The sequence below is a fragment of the Daphnia pulicaria genome, chromosome 12, assembly GCF_021234035.1.
Source record: "Daphnia pulicaria isolate SC F1-1A chromosome 12, SC_F0-13Bv2, whole genome shotgun sequence".
Lineage (NCBI taxonomy): Eukaryota > Metazoa > Arthropoda > Branchiopoda > Diplostraca > Daphniidae > Daphnia > Daphnia pulicaria.
This window is the reverse complement of record NC_060924.1, coordinates 1,653,780-1,670,137: the sequence shown is the minus strand read 5'-3', so window position 1 is coordinate 1,670,137 and position 16,358 is coordinate 1,653,780. Positions and strand designations below refer to the sequence as shown.

General features: G+C 41.1%; 6 protein-coding genes and 1 long non-coding RNA gene across 9 annotated transcripts in view; 5 read left to right on the top strand and 2 right to left on the bottom strand.

Moving 5' to 3' along the window:
• The window catches only part of LOC124316246, a 686,332-nt gene that overhangs the window by 58,637 nt on the left and 611,337 nt on the right, over positions 1-16,358 (top strand). The gene's annotated exons all lie outside the window — the stretch shown is intronic.
• On the top strand, positions 705-6,179 carry LOC124316667. Its single transcript, XR_006911930.1, has 4 exons — positions 705-851; positions 1,004-1,112; positions 1,331-1,542; positions 6,109-6,179. It is a non-coding gene; the product is annotated as an uncharacterized LOC124316667 (long non-coding RNA).
• LOC124316250 lies at positions 1,717-4,186 on the bottom strand. Its single transcript, XM_046782077.1, has 9 exons — positions 3,833-4,186; positions 3,661-3,756; positions 3,276-3,581; positions 3,060-3,207; positions 2,876-2,997; positions 2,665-2,802; positions 2,447-2,592; positions 2,090-2,372; positions 1,717-1,992 (listed from the first exon to the last, which is right to left on the bottom strand). Exons 1-9 carry the CDS (start codon positions 4,020-4,022, stop codon positions 1,844-1,846), a joined length of 1,578 nt encoding a protein of 525 aa, XP_046638033.1. The 5' UTR covers positions 4,023-4,186; the 3' UTR covers positions 1,717-1,843.
• On the bottom strand, positions 5,387-7,431 carry LOC124316260. Of its 2 annotated transcripts, none has more exons than XM_046782095.1 (8): positions 7,140-7,431; positions 6,746-7,063; positions 6,515-6,689; positions 6,316-6,443; positions 6,130-6,255; positions 5,919-6,061; positions 5,583-5,853; positions 5,387-5,510 (listed from the first exon to the last, which is right to left on the bottom strand). In XM_046782095.1, exons 1-8 carry the CDS (start codon positions 7,363-7,365, stop codon positions 5,389-5,391), a joined length of 1,509 nt encoding a protein of 502 aa, XP_046638051.1. In that variant the 5' UTR covers positions 7,366-7,431; the 3' UTR covers positions 5,387-5,388. The 2 variants fall into 2 exon arrangements, with proteins under 2 accessions (XP_046638051.1, XP_046638052.1); XM_046782096.1 differs by having other exon boundaries at positions 5,922-6,061; positions 7,140-7,430.
• LOC124316495 (ELMO domain-containing protein 3-like) lies at positions 8,437-10,104 on the top strand. The gene is made up of 7 exons (XM_046782478.1): positions 8,437-8,558; positions 8,619-8,719; positions 8,785-8,908; positions 8,972-9,090; positions 9,160-9,368; positions 9,436-9,563; positions 9,623-10,104. The coding sequence occupies exons 2-7, from the start codon at positions 8,651-8,653 to the stop codon at positions 9,775-9,777; spliced, it is 804 nt and encodes a 267-aa protein (XP_046638434.1). The 5' UTR covers positions 8,437-8,558; positions 8,619-8,650; the 3' UTR covers positions 9,778-10,104.
• LOC124316301 (diaminopimelate decarboxylase-like) lies at positions 10,445-12,557 on the top strand. The gene is made up of 8 exons (XM_046782165.1): positions 10,445-10,589; positions 10,672-10,770; positions 10,836-11,044; positions 11,122-11,344; positions 11,408-11,536; positions 11,610-11,805; positions 11,872-12,023; positions 12,090-12,557. The coding sequence occupies exons 1-8, from the start codon at positions 10,470-10,472 to the stop codon at positions 12,342-12,344; spliced, it is 1,383 nt and encodes a 460-aa protein (XP_046638121.1). The 5' UTR covers positions 10,445-10,469; the 3' UTR covers positions 12,345-12,557.
• LOC124316185 lies at positions 12,604-15,460 on the top strand. 2 transcript variants are annotated; one of them, XM_046781983.1, is made up of 4 exons: positions 12,604-12,708; positions 13,210-14,618; positions 14,714-14,866; positions 14,926-15,460. In XM_046781983.1, the coding sequence occupies exons 2-4, from the start codon at positions 13,229-13,231 to the stop codon at positions 15,408-15,410; spliced, it is 2,028 nt and encodes a 675-aa protein (XP_046637939.1). In that variant the 5' UTR covers positions 12,604-12,708; positions 13,210-13,228; the 3' UTR covers positions 15,411-15,460. The 2 variants fall into 2 exon arrangements, with proteins under 2 accessions (XP_046637939.1, XP_046637940.1); XM_046781984.1 differs by having other exon boundaries at positions 14,934-15,068.

Below are 16,358 nucleotides of genomic sequence, written 5' to 3'. Positions count from 1 at the left end.
AATTACCGAACATCGCTGTGTGTGTGTTCTTTTTGAGCTATGATATATACACAACTTTGCATAAAAGGGATCAACTGAAAACTTGCGTGAACGGATAAATGTATGATGGGATATGTTGAAAGAGCTTTCGCCCTTGAACTTGACAAGTGGGATACAACTTCCCCTTATGTGTGAGATCAACTATAAATGGGAAAATAATTTCTTTCTAATCGTTGAATTTGTTGCCAGACACTTGAGACTTGAATATAATTGGCAAATGATGAGTTTCCAAACATTTTCAGTCACGACGTTAAAAACAGCTTCCAGTCATATCGTTTGATATGAGAACAGCTAGTAGATATAATTATGTCACGCGTTTCTTGAGGGCTTATCGCATTATGCGGTCAACGACCCCCCCCCCCCCCTTCATTTTTGATTATGTATGGACTATAGGCCTACAGAATGACTCATCATTTTTCCCGTTCGTGCAGTAATTCCCCAGATGGGCATTAAAATACAAATGGTAAAACCATGATTTTGAAATTGTCCAAGGTCAAGTTTCTCTTGCAAGAGATATCGCTCATCAATTTTAAGTCGATTTTTAATTTCTATCGATATCTTATTTTTAAAAGTATGGCTAATTTGAATATTAGTGTCGTCTGCTTTGGCTTTGTTCACCAGTTTCGAAAAACGAGACGAAGTTTAACACGACAAAGAAAATGGAACGATCACTTTGTTGAAAACGAACACGTGGGTGTACGAAAAATAGCAAAACCAATAAAATTACCTAAATGTGGTCGTCGTGGGAACTCTGGTGTCGTGGCTCTTTAATTTATGGAATGGCTTATTGCACACTCCATGCTGTTTAGCAGGTAAATAAAATTAAGAATATGAATCATTATGGAAGCTTATATAGAAGAGTTAAACCTGTTCTAGATTTTAGAAATTTTAGTGCCTTACTACTATCATGTAAGCACCCTGTCAATACTTTGGTTTGCATTATGTAACCTTTTTCTTTGTGCAGGTTTGAGACCAGAGCCAGCCGTCATAACTCATAACCACATGATATTCAAGTTTTGCTTGTGCTAGTATTGTCCTTTCATCAGTGAAATCTCGACAGTATCATTGCTTGGGTAATGATTTTAATTACTTTTGTTAAAACCTGTGACCTTGCTAGACGATATTTGGATGATGCATGACTCACATCAATGCAGTGTATCACATGGAAACTTTGAATTATCCTGTTTATTAGAAATTAGTGTTTACCCAAGCTGTCTCATTTTCAACTTTTTCCTTACTTGTTTCTGTCTAAACATTTTTCGTAACCCATTTTTTTTAATTTTTAATTTAGATAAACAGCATCCGGATTGGAAAAACTACCGATGTCAGCCGAGTATCTCTTCTCTCCCTTTCTTTTAAAAATCTCCTCTGTCCTCGCGTGTACACCCATGTGTGTGTGGGTGTATTCGCGGGGACTTCCTTTTTTTTATCCCGCCCGGTGGATTCAACTATTCTGCGGATGGAGCACCTGTGGATACCTGGCCGTATTTCCCAGGCACAAAGGTAGGAAAACTGGTTTTCTATTCTTCCTTTATTGACTGTTTGGGTGGCGTTGATTTTAAATCGTGATAATAGTACGGGGTGCGATTATTCCTAAGTTAGGCCTTTGCCTTTGGCTGGTACTGTTTTCTTTTACCATTTTTTTTTTTTTACAAAATGAGGGACTAGAGGTTCATTAAATAACTCGTGTAATATAGTATTGCCGAATCGAAATGATGACGCAGCCGGATAACTAGATGCATAGGCGCTACATGACAATGTTTACGTTTACAATGAAATACGAGGGTAACAATAGCAGGTCAATTTAATTCGTTCTCTGTTGGAAGTCGAGACAAAATCCAACGTTTCCCGCATCTCCAAACGCCGGAACTAAAATCCCCGTCGCCGGATTCACAACCACCGCGCCTTCCGTATTGTCAGTTTGATAGGTGAGCCTAAATGGTCTAGTCCGAGCTGTTATGCAATCGAAACATCATTTTTATATTTCAATTCATTTTTTTTAAATTTTTCTACCGTGAAGCGTAAAAATGTTAATGTATTAAGAACTTACTGCACACTAAGACGCTGGTGGGTGCTCCGGCCAGTGCCGGATTCAATTGATTCCCGCAAAAACGATCCGCAACTACTCCGGTGGCCGGATCTGTCCCTTGGGCGATGAGGAGAAAATCGTAGAGGCAGACGGCGATATCAACTGCCGGTGGAGGTAAAGGGTTGGGGGCAACTGTGCCAACTGCGGAATTGGCAGTGTTGGCCAAAACCGGAATCGAAGTGATGGAGAAAGCGTCTCCGCCATTTGTTACAGCGCAAACTGACACGCACAACCGATTTGCGACCTGGCCACCAAAAAAGAACATTAGAAATCATTTTGATAGGCGTGGAAAAGTTTTAGAAATGATATAGTTTATACCTGGTTGTTAACTTCCGCAGTCCGGAAGCAAATGTCGTAATTTTGATTGTTGAGTTGACGGGTGGCGGCGCCAGCGACGTCCATCCAATTAAACGATTTGACCGTACCGGAAGATGAGCTAAAAAATTGCAGGCAATCTTTCGGGGCTATGGATAAATTAAATAAAATTTAAGTTGATATCATATCAGGTCAGGTTATTAAAGCGATTGACAAGATACCGAGGTATGAGGCTCCGCACGGGAGCATAGCGATTTTGATTTTCCATGAACGTGAACCGCTGCCGGCCCCAGCTAGAAAATTGAACATTAAACGGACGTCAGTTGGAGTAGTGTCGGATGACGGGACGTTTAGATACACTGAAAGGGAATTAATTTCAAGTCATTAAAATTCAGAAGAAAATTAATTTTGATTGAATTTTATGTAATTTACTGTGCTGTCCGCTGTTGTCGCCACAAATAATCGGCACCGGATTAATTGGTCCGCTAACTTGAAACGTTTCCGTGCAGGTTCCGGCTGTCGGTTGGGCGGTCGTAAACGAAATAAAATCCAAACTTGATGCAAGAAATTAAAATCAACTTAGTAAATCAAACAAAATAAAAGCAAATTGACTTACCGGACTTGACAGATAGGCATCTTTTGTTCAAGAAACTTGGCGTCCAATTTGACAGTTAGCGAACAAGTAGACGGGGCGCTAATGGTCGCTGGAGATTGCCAGAAAGTATTGTTGAGGGTTACACTCGCTCCACATTTTGAAATGGCATCTGTCGAGAAAAATAGATAGAAACTTTTAGACGATAGTCAATAGAAATGGAATAATTTTTAGACTTACTGATGCAACAAACTTTGCCCAGAAGGCAGGAACCGCTCGGCCGACCGCCGAATAGCGCGCACATGTTTCCCGGAGCGCAAATTCCGGATTCCCCGTTAGGTGATGTGCATCCGTCGAAAGTTGAGATCGAGTTTTCCAAATTTGGATTTAGAGATACAGGCGACTTGTTGGCAAGGTTGGAAAACGGCCTCCACGTGTTGGCTGGCGTGAATCGATTGTTGAATAGCCCCGAGTTGATGAGAGATGCCTTCAGCCCACCAAGAGCAAATCGGCCTTCTGCTTGCTGATGGGCATCGTAATTATTTTCTGTTGGCCATAATAAATAGGTCACCAAATTATATCACTAACGAATCAAGGTAATAAAAGGGTAATAGACTTTACTCACCGTTTACGAAATATTTGTTAGACAACTTGAAGCCGAATGGAGGTCTTTTATGGGAATTTTGGAAACTACGCCGTTGATATGGTGGGTTAAAAGGCCCTGTAATAAACGAATCGTAATTTAAGATTAAAACAATTAATGCTGGGAAATAGACTAACACTTTTGAAAAACCTACCTGGGAATGCTGGAACATTGGCGTTTAACTGACGGTAAAATCCACCAAACACATTGTCGGGATTTAATGTCCAGTAGTAGTCCGGCCCTAGTTCTTTTGGCATGAATAATTCGTCTTTATTGTTATTACAAGCTCGACTTATTTGCATTAATAGAAACACGACGGTTAGGAGTGGCAAAAGTTTGGACATTTTCTCCGCGAAATGTGACAGAGAGTCGGAAGATTCGATTCGCCCTGTCTTATATATATAGCTTCGCTCCCATGATGTCTAAACACAATGAAAGGAAAAGGGCGGAGTGCTGTCGTTTATTCATCCTACTAATTACCTTAGTACGAGTCCCCCCATTTTTTTTTGTCCTTTTGATAATTCACATCTGGCGTTTGCCCTTGGAATGATGAAGCGTTGAAATAGTTTTATTTTCAGCAGTTCCATCATTGTGTATGAACTCGGTGCAATTGCCGAGTACATTCACCACACCGTTATCTCTTCTCTTGAGGTCAAGCAACTCGACGATCAGAGCAGAAAATTATCTACACTTTTTTATTTCCTATGGCGCAATAATTGCAAACATCAAAATTTGCTTATCGAAACAACGAATTTTGGAATTATTAGCCGTTCAGAAAAGGCGAGGGACCCTGACATTCGTGAAAAGTTGAAAAGGGATTACATTTTTGGGGGGGGCAGTAGACATAAGGTCCAATATCAATTTAAGTCACATCTAGAAAATGATGTAGAAAAGGTCGGTCGTTGATTTCAATTCCTGGAAGGTTGTGAATTTGCTTGCACGTGCGGGACCTCTGCCATCGCATTCGGTCGACGACACGGAACTCGTCTCACTTTTATTTTTTTGGTTTAAATTCCCGCGGGGATTTTTTAACGCGGCTATCAGACATTCAAATTGATAAACAACTGCGTGATGGATTGCGTGTTCCACACCCAATAATACGTGAAAGATTGTTGGAAAACCCAGACAGAATTCGGGGGTCGTTTTATTATTTAAAAAAAATATTAAAATTTTATCGCCGCATCAATATATATAAGGACATGTGCTAATTATCGTGCATGTACAGCGTAATCGTCTTTACGCCTTGTTTTTCACGTTAATTGCAAAAAAATTGGGGATTTTGCAGGATTTGGTGGTTTCCCCTTGCCAAATATAGTCACTATATAGTCGGTTGGATTTGCCAAGTCGCCATCAGACATAGTCGGCACGCAATATCGTGTTCAAAGAATAATTGACGACTCGTTTCTGCGGCCGTGAGTAAACAACGACTACGTCATCACCCAGCCTCTGCTGTCTCTCTTACCAAGTTAATTGTTGGCCACAAGTTCAAGGCCTCGATTGCACTCGGGGGATTTTCGTGATTTTGGCTTATAATCACGAAGCGGAATTTTTATGTAGCATATAGATAAAATGCCAAATTCTTTCAAGTTGATTTATTTTTTATTTGAACAAACAAATACCCCAAATCATTCCACACAAATTAAACTTGAATCCGAAAAAAGCCTCCACCATCCAGGAGTAAAATCCACAACGCAAATGGAATCATTAATTTTACTGAATTCGGAAGTTGAGGCAAAATCCACGGTTTCCGCTTCCGGCCGTATCAACCGTCGGCGTAGTCAATGTCTCGTCGCGATTGGTCCGGTAGAGCATTCTGAATGGCGTCGCAGTGGCTAATACAGGGAGAGAAAAAACGTTTGATCAATTGAAATCATTATTTGTCAAAGCTGCAATTATAAACGTACTGCAAACGGTGGTGGAGGCCGCGTTTCCTGGCAGGGCGTTGAGTCGTTCTCCGCAGAAACGGTCGAACGCCATGTTGGCCACAGCCGCCGGATTGCCCAGATTGAAAGCTCCCGGAATGACGAGGTAGTCGTTGTTGCAATTCAGGGATCCCAATTGACTCACGTCGGGCGTGTGAGCTCCATCCCCCGGAGCTGGAATAGCTATTGGAGAGCTGATACTAAAAGGCTTCTGGGCTGTCACCACAGCGCAGGGTGTCACGCACATTTGTCTCTGCGTTAATAGTTGAATTTATTAAACTATATTTAAGTTTATGTGAAAGTATTTCAACACTATGGTACCTGAGCTGATCCCGATCGGAAACATATGCTGTAATCCTGATTGGCTAATTGACGGGTGGCGACGCTATCGACGTCTCGCCAGTTGAACGTTTTGACACTTCCCGTGCGAGTGCTAAAGTATTGAAGGCAATCGGGTGGTGCTGCAAATTCATCCAAATTAATTACATTCGTTTCTTTATTTTCATAGATGGCAATAGACGGTGTTTACCTAGGACTTTTGAGCTGCAAGGAATCATGGCAATCAAAATGTTCCACTGGCGAGTTTCGCCGTCTGAAGGTCCGAAGTTGAACGAAAGTTGGACGTCGGTAGGTGACGGCGGTACATGCAGGTACACTGTAAGACAAAATGAAAATTACTAATTTTATACACTTGAGCGTTTTGAATTAAACTTACTGTGCTGTCCATTGTTGAATCCGCAAATAGTTGGGACTATGTTTGTGGCTCCGGCTACTTCGAAATAGTCACCACTGCAGGCAGATTCAGCATCCGGTTGAGAAATTGTAAACAAAACGAAATCCAACCTAATGCATGGAAAAATGGGCATTAGTGTTTTATATCACAATATCTATTTAGATTTTTTTTTTTAACCAACCGAATTTGGCAAATTTGTTGTTTGGCTTGTTCGGGTAGCGTCGAGTCCAGCTGGACAGTCATTGAGCAGCTGGACGAAGGAGCGATGGTCCTGACAGGCGACTGCCAATAAGTGTTGTTGAGCGTAACGGTATTGATTTGTCGGCCGAACCCGTCATCGCACGAATTAATCACCCCTGTTTACGTATAATTGTCACAATCGATTAAGGAATGAATGCAACAGGAAATTTACGGATGCAACAGGCGAGGGCCGCCGAACACGACCCGCTGACACGACCGCCGCCCGCTGTGCAGCCAGCACTGGTGGAACAAATGCCACTCTCCTTGGTAGTGGGCGACTTGCAACTGTCTCCGGCTACTGCCGGTACCAGTTGTCTGAACTCTCCGACATTCTGAAGTAAGCCTGAATTCAAGATCAAGTCTGCCGCTGCCGCTTCGCTATCGATGGGCAATTGTGGAGTCATCAGACCTAATTGATTGCCAAAGGGATTTTCCAGTGCCGTGTCAAACTGTCGAAAGAGACCGGCGTTGTTGTAACCGTAATTGACGACTACTCGAAATGTAACAGAAACAATTGATAGAATTTTAGTGAAATTAATTAAGTGATTGATTTTTTATTTATTTACATGGAATTCGACTTCTCGGCTGGTAGTGAAGAGGAGACCAACGTCTCCAAGGAAACGGATTCGGATACGGAAGGAATCGGTTAGCCCTCTGGAAGAAATTTTCGTCAACGTCAACTGGATCCTCTTCCATGACGTCTTCGAGTAGCTCTTCTTCGATGCTATCCAAACCGCAGCAGTTGGACGTTAACGCCAAAATGACGGTAAGAATTAGGAAAAATTTCGACATCTTATTGCTGTGTTGCTAGCGACTTCTCGACCGTGTCGCTTGGAACACTAAAAAATTTACCAACTGGACTTCGTCTTATATACTACCGGTTGATTCACTTGATTGTTTAAAAAAAAAATAATAATTATGGATATGATCCATTATCAACATTATGCAAATATAGTGTCTGCCACTCGGGTCTGCCAAACCATCTTTGAAAACCCTCGAAGCAATCAACGCAGATAATTGGGAGTGTTCGACTGTTTGTCGCTTCGGGTACGTCGCACCCCCTAATTTCATATTCCCTTGAAGATCAAGTTTGCCGATAGAAATGTGATCCAATTGTGTATACTTAGTAAACAACTCCTATTCTAATATTTGTTTTTAGTTTGGAAAAATTGCGCTAACTTTTACCACGCAAAAAACGAATTAATATCTTTCGGAATACTGACGATGATCTTAAATTCTTAAACTTTTTGAATATCAGGAAATTAACGACAGAAGCGTTTTAGGTCATCAAGCGAACATAATTTAATTTTTGTACGTTTTCTGCATAGGTCTAGCCGGCTTGTAATAGACGAACGGAATGGACAGGATTTAAGCAGTTTTTAGGCATTCTGAAGCCGTCGAAATTAATTCAACTTGAAGCATTGTTACAGGTGAGTTGCAGTTTAATCATTTCGAATAATTCGAAGCGCGCATACAAGTGAAACCTCTTTTTAACGAGCACTGTTCATGAAAAACGTCTTTGGAATAACCCTTCAGGTTCTTGTACTCATTACCCTGTCCTTGAAATCAAGGACTATAAACCCCTGCAGTACCAAAATAGTCCATCAACCTTTTTGATTCGACCATCATCAGATTTTTTCAACCACTCATTTTCCGTGACGTGATGCGAAAATAATTGATGCTCTTTCGATTTCGAAAAAAAAGTTTGATAAATAAACCAACGAGAGACGAAATAGTTGCTCGTGTGGATATTGATGACTTTATACTTCCCCTTTATTTCAACATTTATTAAATATTTTTATCGCTTTTGGCGTTTTTTATTTATTCTTCAGGTTTCTACCGCTAGATGGAACTCTGCTCATCACAACAAAAAAATCTTGTCATGGAGTCATAGTCGTTGACGACGGGTGCCAAAAGTGGATCGGGGACAGTTTATTTTATTGAGAGAAAATAACGAATAAGATTCTGCCATATGTTTACACAAGGTTAGTCACTAGTCAACATAGTCCGATATGCATTAGTGTACAGCAGGTGGATTGTTACAGCTGGGCTCTGACAGTACGTTTCCCGCATCGAGATGCCTCAGGTCGCTGATCTAGATAGTGTGTGGAACCATCTGAAAAAGCAAAATATCGACCTTGAAGAGGTATGCGTATTGTTTTCTAAATGATTTCCCATTAATGTTGATGAATTTAATGTTCCCTTTTCAAGGATCCACCACCTCCAGAGAAATATGGTTGGTTATCCGTTTTCTGCAGCCTCTTGCATCCGAAATCCAATTTACTGCCAGCCGAACTTTCTGCCGATAAAACTGTGCTAATCAAGCTTTCAAAGTGTAAAATTTTTCCTTATAATTTTGGATGTTTCACAAAATGAAACTAAAACACTTTCTGTACAGGCCCATTCAGTCATGAAGACTCTGTCCATGTGCAAATGCTCTACACATTGTTTAACAAATTGACAGGCTTGAACAGTCCCGCAGCCCTTGGAACTCATTGGGAAATTATTGGATTTCAGGTAAATAAAAACTTGTACCAGAAATTCTTGAGACATACCCAGAAATAAAATTTTATGTTTGCCCGATAGGGAGCAGATCCAGCTACTGATTTCCGAGGAGTAGGAATCCTAGGCCTTCTGCAACCTTTGGCTGTGTCACTGTCTGTCGAAACTTTGCCTTTCATGTCAAACATTGTGAATCTCTCTCACAACCCTAGTCAAGGATTTCCCTTTATGGTTTTAAGTCTGAATGTCTCCAATATTATTCTAAAAGCATTGAAAGATGGAATATTAGACAAGTATGTGTGTTTTCTATAGAACACCAGTCAATTAGAAATAAGGAATTTATTTATTTATGTATTCTAGAATGATACAGGAAAAGGAGACTGTATTAGGAGTTGCCAATTTGTGCTATTCATCAGTTTTATTTTTCATCTATGACAACTGGAAAAAAGAAAAGCTCACCCTATCAGATTGTGGCCCTATTATGAAAAGTAAGCCGTTGTATTTCAAATAAGAATCAGGAACTAATTCTATTTTCTTTTTATCAAAGGAGCTGAAAGTATCTGCAAGAAAGAATTGAGTCAATGCGTCATCAGGTTTGAAAAACACATAGAGGACCTTAAAATCCTCAACCAAACACCTGCTGTCCAGCTGGAACAAGTGCAATTCGATTTCATTAAAGGCACGTCGGCCATGGCATCGTAGCGCCAAAGCCAAAGTGTTGGTCCGTCTGCGGTTGTTATTATTAGTAAGGTTTTTCATTTTTTGATCGCGTGTGTCGTAAAGAAAGTGTTTAGGGGATGAGTCAAAATCCCGCTCTCAATTTTTGCTTTTTTATTTGTTTAATTGCCTGAACTGAACTGATATAACTTATTTTACAAATCCCTTTGATAATAATATTTAAAAAATCCAAACACCACTTCAAAAAATGGCGGAATCTGGTGCCCATCAAGGTTAGCTCTCTACAACTTTTATTATGATTTGATAAATGATAACTTTTGTTGTGAAAATACACCTGTACATCAAGTCAAAGCAATTTTATTGCTTTCATTTTTTGATGATTTTATTAGCCTCAGGTTAGGTGGTCGTGAAGTTGGGGTAGGGTAGGAATCTTCAAGCGCCAAATCACCACCTAAGGTAATACTTATTTATTTTTAACGGTTAGTAACACTACAATTTTTAGCAAATTCTTTTTTACCACCCTACCCCTACGTGTATTGTCATTAATAGACACTTTATAGGTGGTTATAGGTAGTTATAGGTGGGACTGCCTCCAATACCTACTGAGTTATTCCTTTGGTGGATGAATCAAAACCCCGCTTTCAATTTTGCTTTATTATTTGTTTTGTTGCAGCCTGTACTATCATCTATTTTACAAATCCCTTTGATAGCAGTGTATGAAAATTCCAAACAACACAAAAAACATGGCGAACGCTCAACAGGCTCAGTTGTCTACAGCTTTTCATTACTTGAATAATAACTTTTATTGTGAAAATTCACCTGTACATCAAATCGAAGTAAGTTTACTAGTTATTTAAGTCTGAAACTGTTTTTTTAATATTAATTCAAATGTTTTAAAAATCGAACTAAATTGTGAAGAATGAGTTGGAGAAAACAAGTGGCTGTGATGATGATGACGACAGATCGGCCACACCGTTGTATATTTACAGTCAAGCGCAACTACACCGCAACATCCAAGTATATATCCCTTTCTTCATTATTAATTTAAACACATTTAAATAATGAAACGGATTAAATTACAGAGTTACAAAGATGCGATTCATTCCGCTGGAATGAGCAGCCGAATGCACATTTTTTACGCAGTCAAGGCCAACCCAAATCTGCACCTGATGGAGTTGGTGAGGGAACAAAATTGCGGAGCTGTTACAGTGTCCGGCTACGAGTTGAAGGCAGCTTTGAACACCGGATTTGTTCCTGAAATGATCCTTCTCAACGGCAACGGCAAACAAATGTAAAAATAACTTTTTTAATATAAAAATAACGTGAATAATTTAAATTGTAAATTACTCTTGCGCATTGTGTGAAAAGGTGGGAGATCCGATTGGCACTGAAGAATGGTTGCATGCTCAACGTCGATTCGTATTTCGACGCTGAAAATATAATCAGCGTTGCTCGGCAGTTGCAAAAGACTGCCCGAGTCCTGATTCGAGTTAATCCTGGGCTGGAGCAGTCCAGCACACCTGTCCATTCCTATTTGAGCACCGCATTGAAGAACAGCAAATTTGGAATCCCTTTGCATCAGTTTGATCAGGTTAAAATAGGCTTAGGTTAAATCGGCTTTCTTAAATAACAGTTTTGCATTTTTCTCTGAAAGGTATTGGAGCTTTTAAGAGCCGAGCATTTCATTCAAGTGGTTGGACTTCACTGTCACGTTGGAAGCACGATTCGTGACGCATCCATTTATTCCAACGTCACTCGTATATTACTGGACATTCGCCAAAAAGTATTTAGTGACGAAATTTTCATTTTATCTGACAAATTTTAACGTAAGAAATTGTTTTTTTTTATTCATTTAGTTAATAACGCAAGAATATGCGCACTTAAAATATCTGGATATTGGCGGTGGTTTGGGAATCGATTATTACCACGGCACCAATCAAGAGCAATCGCCATTGTCGTCGACCAGTGAATTGATTCAAGCAATCGCCTCTTTATTGCCTCCGGATGTGGAAGTGATTATCGAACCCGGAAGGTCTCTGGTGGCCAATACGGGTATTGCGGAAATCAAATTTTTCACGATTCTCATTATTTATTTGATGCGTTTTGAAATTAAATTAGGTATTCTGGTAACCAAAGTACTTGGAATCAAGAAGAGTCCCGACGGCGGGAAAAATTTTTTAGTCGTCGATGCTGCCATGAACGACCTGATACGGCCCAGCTTTTACCAGGCTTATCATCACGTGCTACCAGTTCGAAAATCTATTTCATCTGTAATTCAATAATTTTTCTAAAAATTGCAATTGAAATTTAATTGAATAGATGTAACTAATAATTAGGAAAGGACGTATGATATCGTCGGTCCAATTTGCGAGTCCGGCGATTTCCTGGCCGTCGACCGCCGACTGCCGCAAGAGCCTGTCAAAGGTGACTTGATGGCCATTATGGACATCGGAGCTTACGGGATGGCCATGGCTTCCAACTATAACATGAGAGCAAGAGCGGCAGAAGTGCTAGTGGATGGTAACAGCTGGAAGATTATTCGTCGTCGAGAAAATTTCGAATCCCTAGTACGAACTATGACTGCTGATTAGTGTCCCTAAAATTCAACAAAGGAGTATAAGTAAACCCCCTAAAAAAATGTATTTGCACTTTAATTAATATTTCTTTAGATGGGTGGGATTTGCTTATTAGACCTTGAGGTTTATTGTGTCATAAGGAATGGTGGAATACCTGTAACTTCAAAAGTCACAGCTGACTTGCTAAAAGAATTTGCCAAAATACAATTATTAAATTATGTTCCGAGACACGTTTGGGCATTGGCGTATGTGCAACTATGTTTAGACGCGGTAAATATATTCCAACTACACAACCACCATTTCGTGAGTCTGCAACCAACGCGCCAAGTCAGGATCGCCTTTCCCGTCATACTGAAATAAGATAACATCAGGAGAAATTGTGAGTATAAAGAAAATATTTCTATTTTTGGTAGCCATAGCCTATTATCCGTATAATTCAACGTTTATTTGTTTAAAACAATGAATAGTTAGCTATTAATCTTGTTAACTAAGACGCGGGTGATGTTGGAATATTTCCAAACGTTTTATTTAGATTATCGTAGTACTTGTTCTTCATTAATAATTCGCCGTCCCATTATATACTGACAATGTACACCTTTAAAAGCGAAACCGCTCCGTGCAAAAGACTAAATTACTTTATAAAAACGAAAAAGGCCTTTTTGAATCGCGAATCTATTTTTATCTTGTTTGTTAGCTTTTATATTTGTTCATCTCATCAATTCCCGATGCGCAGTATTTGTTGTTTGTTACCTGGCGTTTACTGCACACAATGTGCGCTAGACCAACCGCAGGCAGATTCGCATCACTACGTGTTTTAAAAATACCCCCTTGCTATTTTATTTGACGGCAATCATTTTGCCGATCTGTAATTGTTTACCAGGTTTTTGAATAACGGAAATATGATGGTCACTCCGGCGGATTTAGTGCTTCTGCTGCTGATTGGCTCATTAAGAGTTGGTGCTGCCGTGACGAGCCAGGATACTTCGCCGCCTTCCTCGTGGGCCAAACTCCAGATATCGCCCAACACGCTCGGCTCCATGGAATTCGGCCATTTCGGCATCGACGTCTACGAGCACGCCAGCAACCACAAAGAATCTACCCCGGAAGATCAGTGCAAAAAATGCAAATATTACTTTGCCCCCATTTCGCTGCTGGATCACACGAGTGCCGTCAGTTTGTTGAACAACGTGACCAACCAGGCCGAGATGCGATTCCGCATCTACTTCTGGAACGCGGAGCTCAAAACAAAAGTCGTTGAATACGTGGCGAAAGTGTTGGGGCAGAAAGTCAACGACCATCAGGTGCAACTCATTCCCTTTGAGAACGTCATATTAACCAGCTCGCTGTCCAGCGCCTCTTTCTCCTTGCCGACCGAATGGAAATCGATGAATCATCATCATTTCATTAACTTTAGTCTGTCCTGCCCGGATCTCAAGGATTGCGACCAACTGGCGTCGGAAATGCGCTCCCGTCCGGAGCAGTTCGACCACTTCAAACTGCGTTTCAGCTTGGCGTCGCAGACGTCGCAAACCAGAGAAACGGTCATCCGCATCGAGAGCGTCACTTCCGGAGAGATGGTAAATAGTCTCTTGCAGAAATTCGGCAGACGTAAAGAGGAGGTATACCTGACGGCCAAAGACGCGAATCGGATGCTGGCGGAAACGGCCACCAACATCCGAATCGACTCGTTCGACGACTCGGACGTCGTTGACCCCAGTTCCGAAAAGGAAATCCACAAAATCCTCGAAGAATTGCTCATCAGCTCCAGGAAGGAAATCACGAAATTCAACGAGAAAATCTGGCAGTCCGTTTTTTGGAACGACGACAATTATCGACCGGATAAGGCGACGAAAACGTTGAACGAATGGCACAGCAAGATGGACAAGGAAAACCAAAAGAAGCTGGAGGAATCCTATACTGATACCAAAAAATTAGCAGTTGCCACGGACGTCAAGACGCTAGCCGTCAAAGTGGCAGCCTCAGTCGATTCGGATTTTTCCCGCCAAGGAGCCAATTTGAACGAGGAGCTGTCTAAACTCTACCAGGAGAGCAAAGATCACGTCGAGTGGGACGGAGTGAAATTCGTGCCCAAGCCAATGAAACTGAGCAGGGTCAACATGGCCAAATTAAACGACAGACAGGCGTTTCAGAATCGCAAAGTGCGCGTCCGCTATACAACGGCCGTCCTGTCGACGGCCATCAATTTGGCCCAGCACCCCGAATTGACCATCACCGACGAATGGCAAAGTCTGAAATCGGAGGTGGCTAATTTAAAAACGGCATTGAACGGTATAGGGTATAGGCTACACGTATTTCTGTTGGCTATTCAACGTTCAAGCATTTCAATCAATAATATGACATTTTACTTTGATTCTTTAAAATAGCGTTAATAAGAGAAGACGTTGTGGATATTGGGAGAATTCCCAGTTCCTGTTCGGATCTGCACCAAATCGGACACACGAAAAGCGGACTGTATTCGGTCATGGGAACCAAAATGGTTGAAACTGTTTATTGCAATTTTCTGAGTAACGGCGAAGGTATTTTCCAGTCATCTTCAATTATTCATCAATATGCTGAATAAAATGATTCTATTTAGAAAAGCAGAAGTGGATTGGATATAACGACGTCAAATCACATCCGACTTATTTCTACGTCCAGAGGAACACGCCCTTCTTCATTATGAACATTCCGATCCCGTTCCATCTGGAGAAACTAAACGTCGGCAACGCCATGAAATTGAAAACGGGCAAGTTCACGGCGCCTCGGGCGGGGACGTATTATTTCTTTTTCACGGGAGTGGCCCAGTTTCCCAAGTCGCCGACTCTACTGCAGCTCGGCGTGTCTCTCTGCCTCAACGGCCATAAAATCGGAATGGGCTGGGTCGAGGAGGCCAACACGGCCAACTTCCAATCGAGTCCTTTGACCATCCAGTCGACAGTCCATTTGCAATCGGGCGATCAGGTTTGGGTCCAGATTTTCGCCATGTCGGCAGGAGTGTCTCTGTTCGAATGCTGCGATTATTATTTCACTTTGTTTTCTGGGTGGGTCTTGCAGGAGGATATTGTTAAATCGCTCAAGTGAATACTATCGTTAATAATGAATCCAACTCGTATAGTTAGCCCTTTTTGTTTTCTAATGCTAAAACCAAAAAAAAAAAAACCAGAAATGTAACGAAATGAAAACTACCGCAGATATTGTCCCACGATTTATCATTTATATTTGTAGCCTTTGATAGATTGAAATAATACGTCAACTTGATCCAAGGCAGCAGCGGACTGTACATTTCTCAGTGTCAAAATGTGTTGACGGACCCGCAAGTCGACGCTCCCGCCGTGTCCTTTTTCCCACCCATTGGATTCCGTTTCGAGTGGCCATAGAACTGAAAATGTAGATGGGAACAGCACGGCAGACAAGTGAATTCCAATTTGTCCAAGTCGAAGCTACCGAATTCCAGTCAACGCGACAGTATCATGGGGAAAAAACATCAAGGTCCTCTGGTAGTTCAAAGAACTAAACGTAGGAGTTACACATCATCTCACCAGGTATCAATCGATTATTTTTATAGTTAATTCTGAGAAATTTCCCGATGAAAAACGGAACAATTAAACTGCTGCGATTTTATTGCGGATACTTAAATTGGGTGGAATTTAAATAAGACTGCTGATCAACAGATCTGAATTGAATTTTAATTTTAACTCTAGTTCAGACATCCTATAAAAAAGATTATATAATAAGCTGCTAGAAATATGGTTGAAGTCTTCAAATTTGGTCAAATGCGGGTCCATTCACTATGTGTCGATGGGCGAGAATTTCTCCCGAAATACTTACAAAGAGTCTTGCCGCGTGATTTATATAACGTCAAAAAAGAGAGCAATGCTTCGCGTTCCAACGGCCCCCATCGTTTATGCGCGATAGGCTTTTGTTGTACGCGATCTTGACCTTGATGTTGCGCAACCGTCAAGATCGCTGACCCTGTGCAGGTCCCGCGTTACATTCCCGACTGTTGACTCTGACCGGAGCTCTCCTATA

What these genes read in the sequence shown, in the direction of transcription:
- LOC124316250 (XM_046782077.1), bottom strand. Translation starts at nt 4,022, where the DNA reads ATGTCCAAACTTTTGCCACTCCTAACCGTCGTGTTTCTATTAATGCAA. An exon ending in TAACAAATATTTCGTAAACG is followed by an intron (nt 3,582 to 3,660) that starts GTGAGTAAAGTC and finishes TATGGCCAACAG; the next exon opens with AAAATAATTACGATGCCCAT. An exon ending in CACCAGCGTCTTAGTGTGCA is followed by an intron (nt 1,993 to 2,089) that starts GTAAGTTCTTAA and finishes ATTGCATAACAG; the next exon opens with CTCGGACTAGACCATTTAGG.
- LOC124316260 (XM_046782095.1), bottom strand. Translation starts at nt 7,365, where the DNA reads ATGTCGAAATTTTTCCTAATTCTTACCGTCATTTTGGCGTTAACGTCC. An exon ending in CAACAAATTTGCCAAATTCG is followed by an intron (nt 6,444 to 6,514) that starts GTTGGTTAAAAA and finishes TCCATGCATTAG; the next exon opens with GTTGGATTTCGTTTTGTTTA. An exon ending in TTGCAGCTCAAAAGTCCTAG is followed by an intron (nt 6,062 to 6,129) that starts GTAAACACCGTC and finishes ATGAATTTGCAG; the next exon opens with CACCACCCGATTGCCTTCAA.
- LOC124316495 (XM_046782478.1), top strand. Translation starts at nt 8,651, where the DNA reads ATGCCTCAGGTCGCTGATCTAGATAGTGTGTGGAACCATCTGAAAAAG. An exon ending in AAAATATCGACCTTGAAGAG is followed by an intron (nt 8,720 to 8,784) that starts GTATGCGTATTG and finishes TCCCTTTTCAAG; the next exon opens with GATCCACCACCTCCAGAGAA. An exon ending in AAAGATGGAATATTAGACAA is followed by an intron (nt 9,369 to 9,435) that starts GTATGTGTGTTT and finishes TATGTATTCTAG; the next exon opens with AATGATACAGGAAAAGGAGA.
- LOC124316301 (XM_046782165.1), top strand. Translation starts at nt 10,470, where the DNA reads ATGAAAATTCCAAACAACACAAAAAACATGGCGAACGCTCAACAGGCT. An exon ending in AACTACACCGCAACATCCAA is followed by an intron (nt 10,771 to 10,835) that starts GTATATATCCCT and finishes ATTAAATTACAG; the next exon opens with AGTTACAAAGATGCGATTCA. An exon ending in AACGGCAACGGCAAACAAAT is followed by an intron (nt 11,045 to 11,121) that starts GTAAAAATAACT and finishes TTGTGTGAAAAG; the next exon opens with GTGGGAGATCCGATTGGCAC.
- LOC124316185 (XM_046781983.1), top strand. Translation starts at nt 13,229, where the DNA reads ATGATGGTCACTCCGGCGGATTTAGTGCTTCTGCTGCTGATTGGCTCA. An exon ending in TTTAAAAACGGCATTGAACG is followed by an intron (nt 14,619 to 14,713) that starts GTATAGGGTATA and finishes TCTTTAAAATAG; the next exon opens with CGTTAATAAGAGAAGACGTT. An exon ending in TTTTCTGAGTAACGGCGAAG is followed by an intron (nt 14,867 to 14,925) that starts GTATTTTCCAGT and finishes GATTCTATTTAG; the next exon opens with AAAAGCAGAAGTGGATTGGA.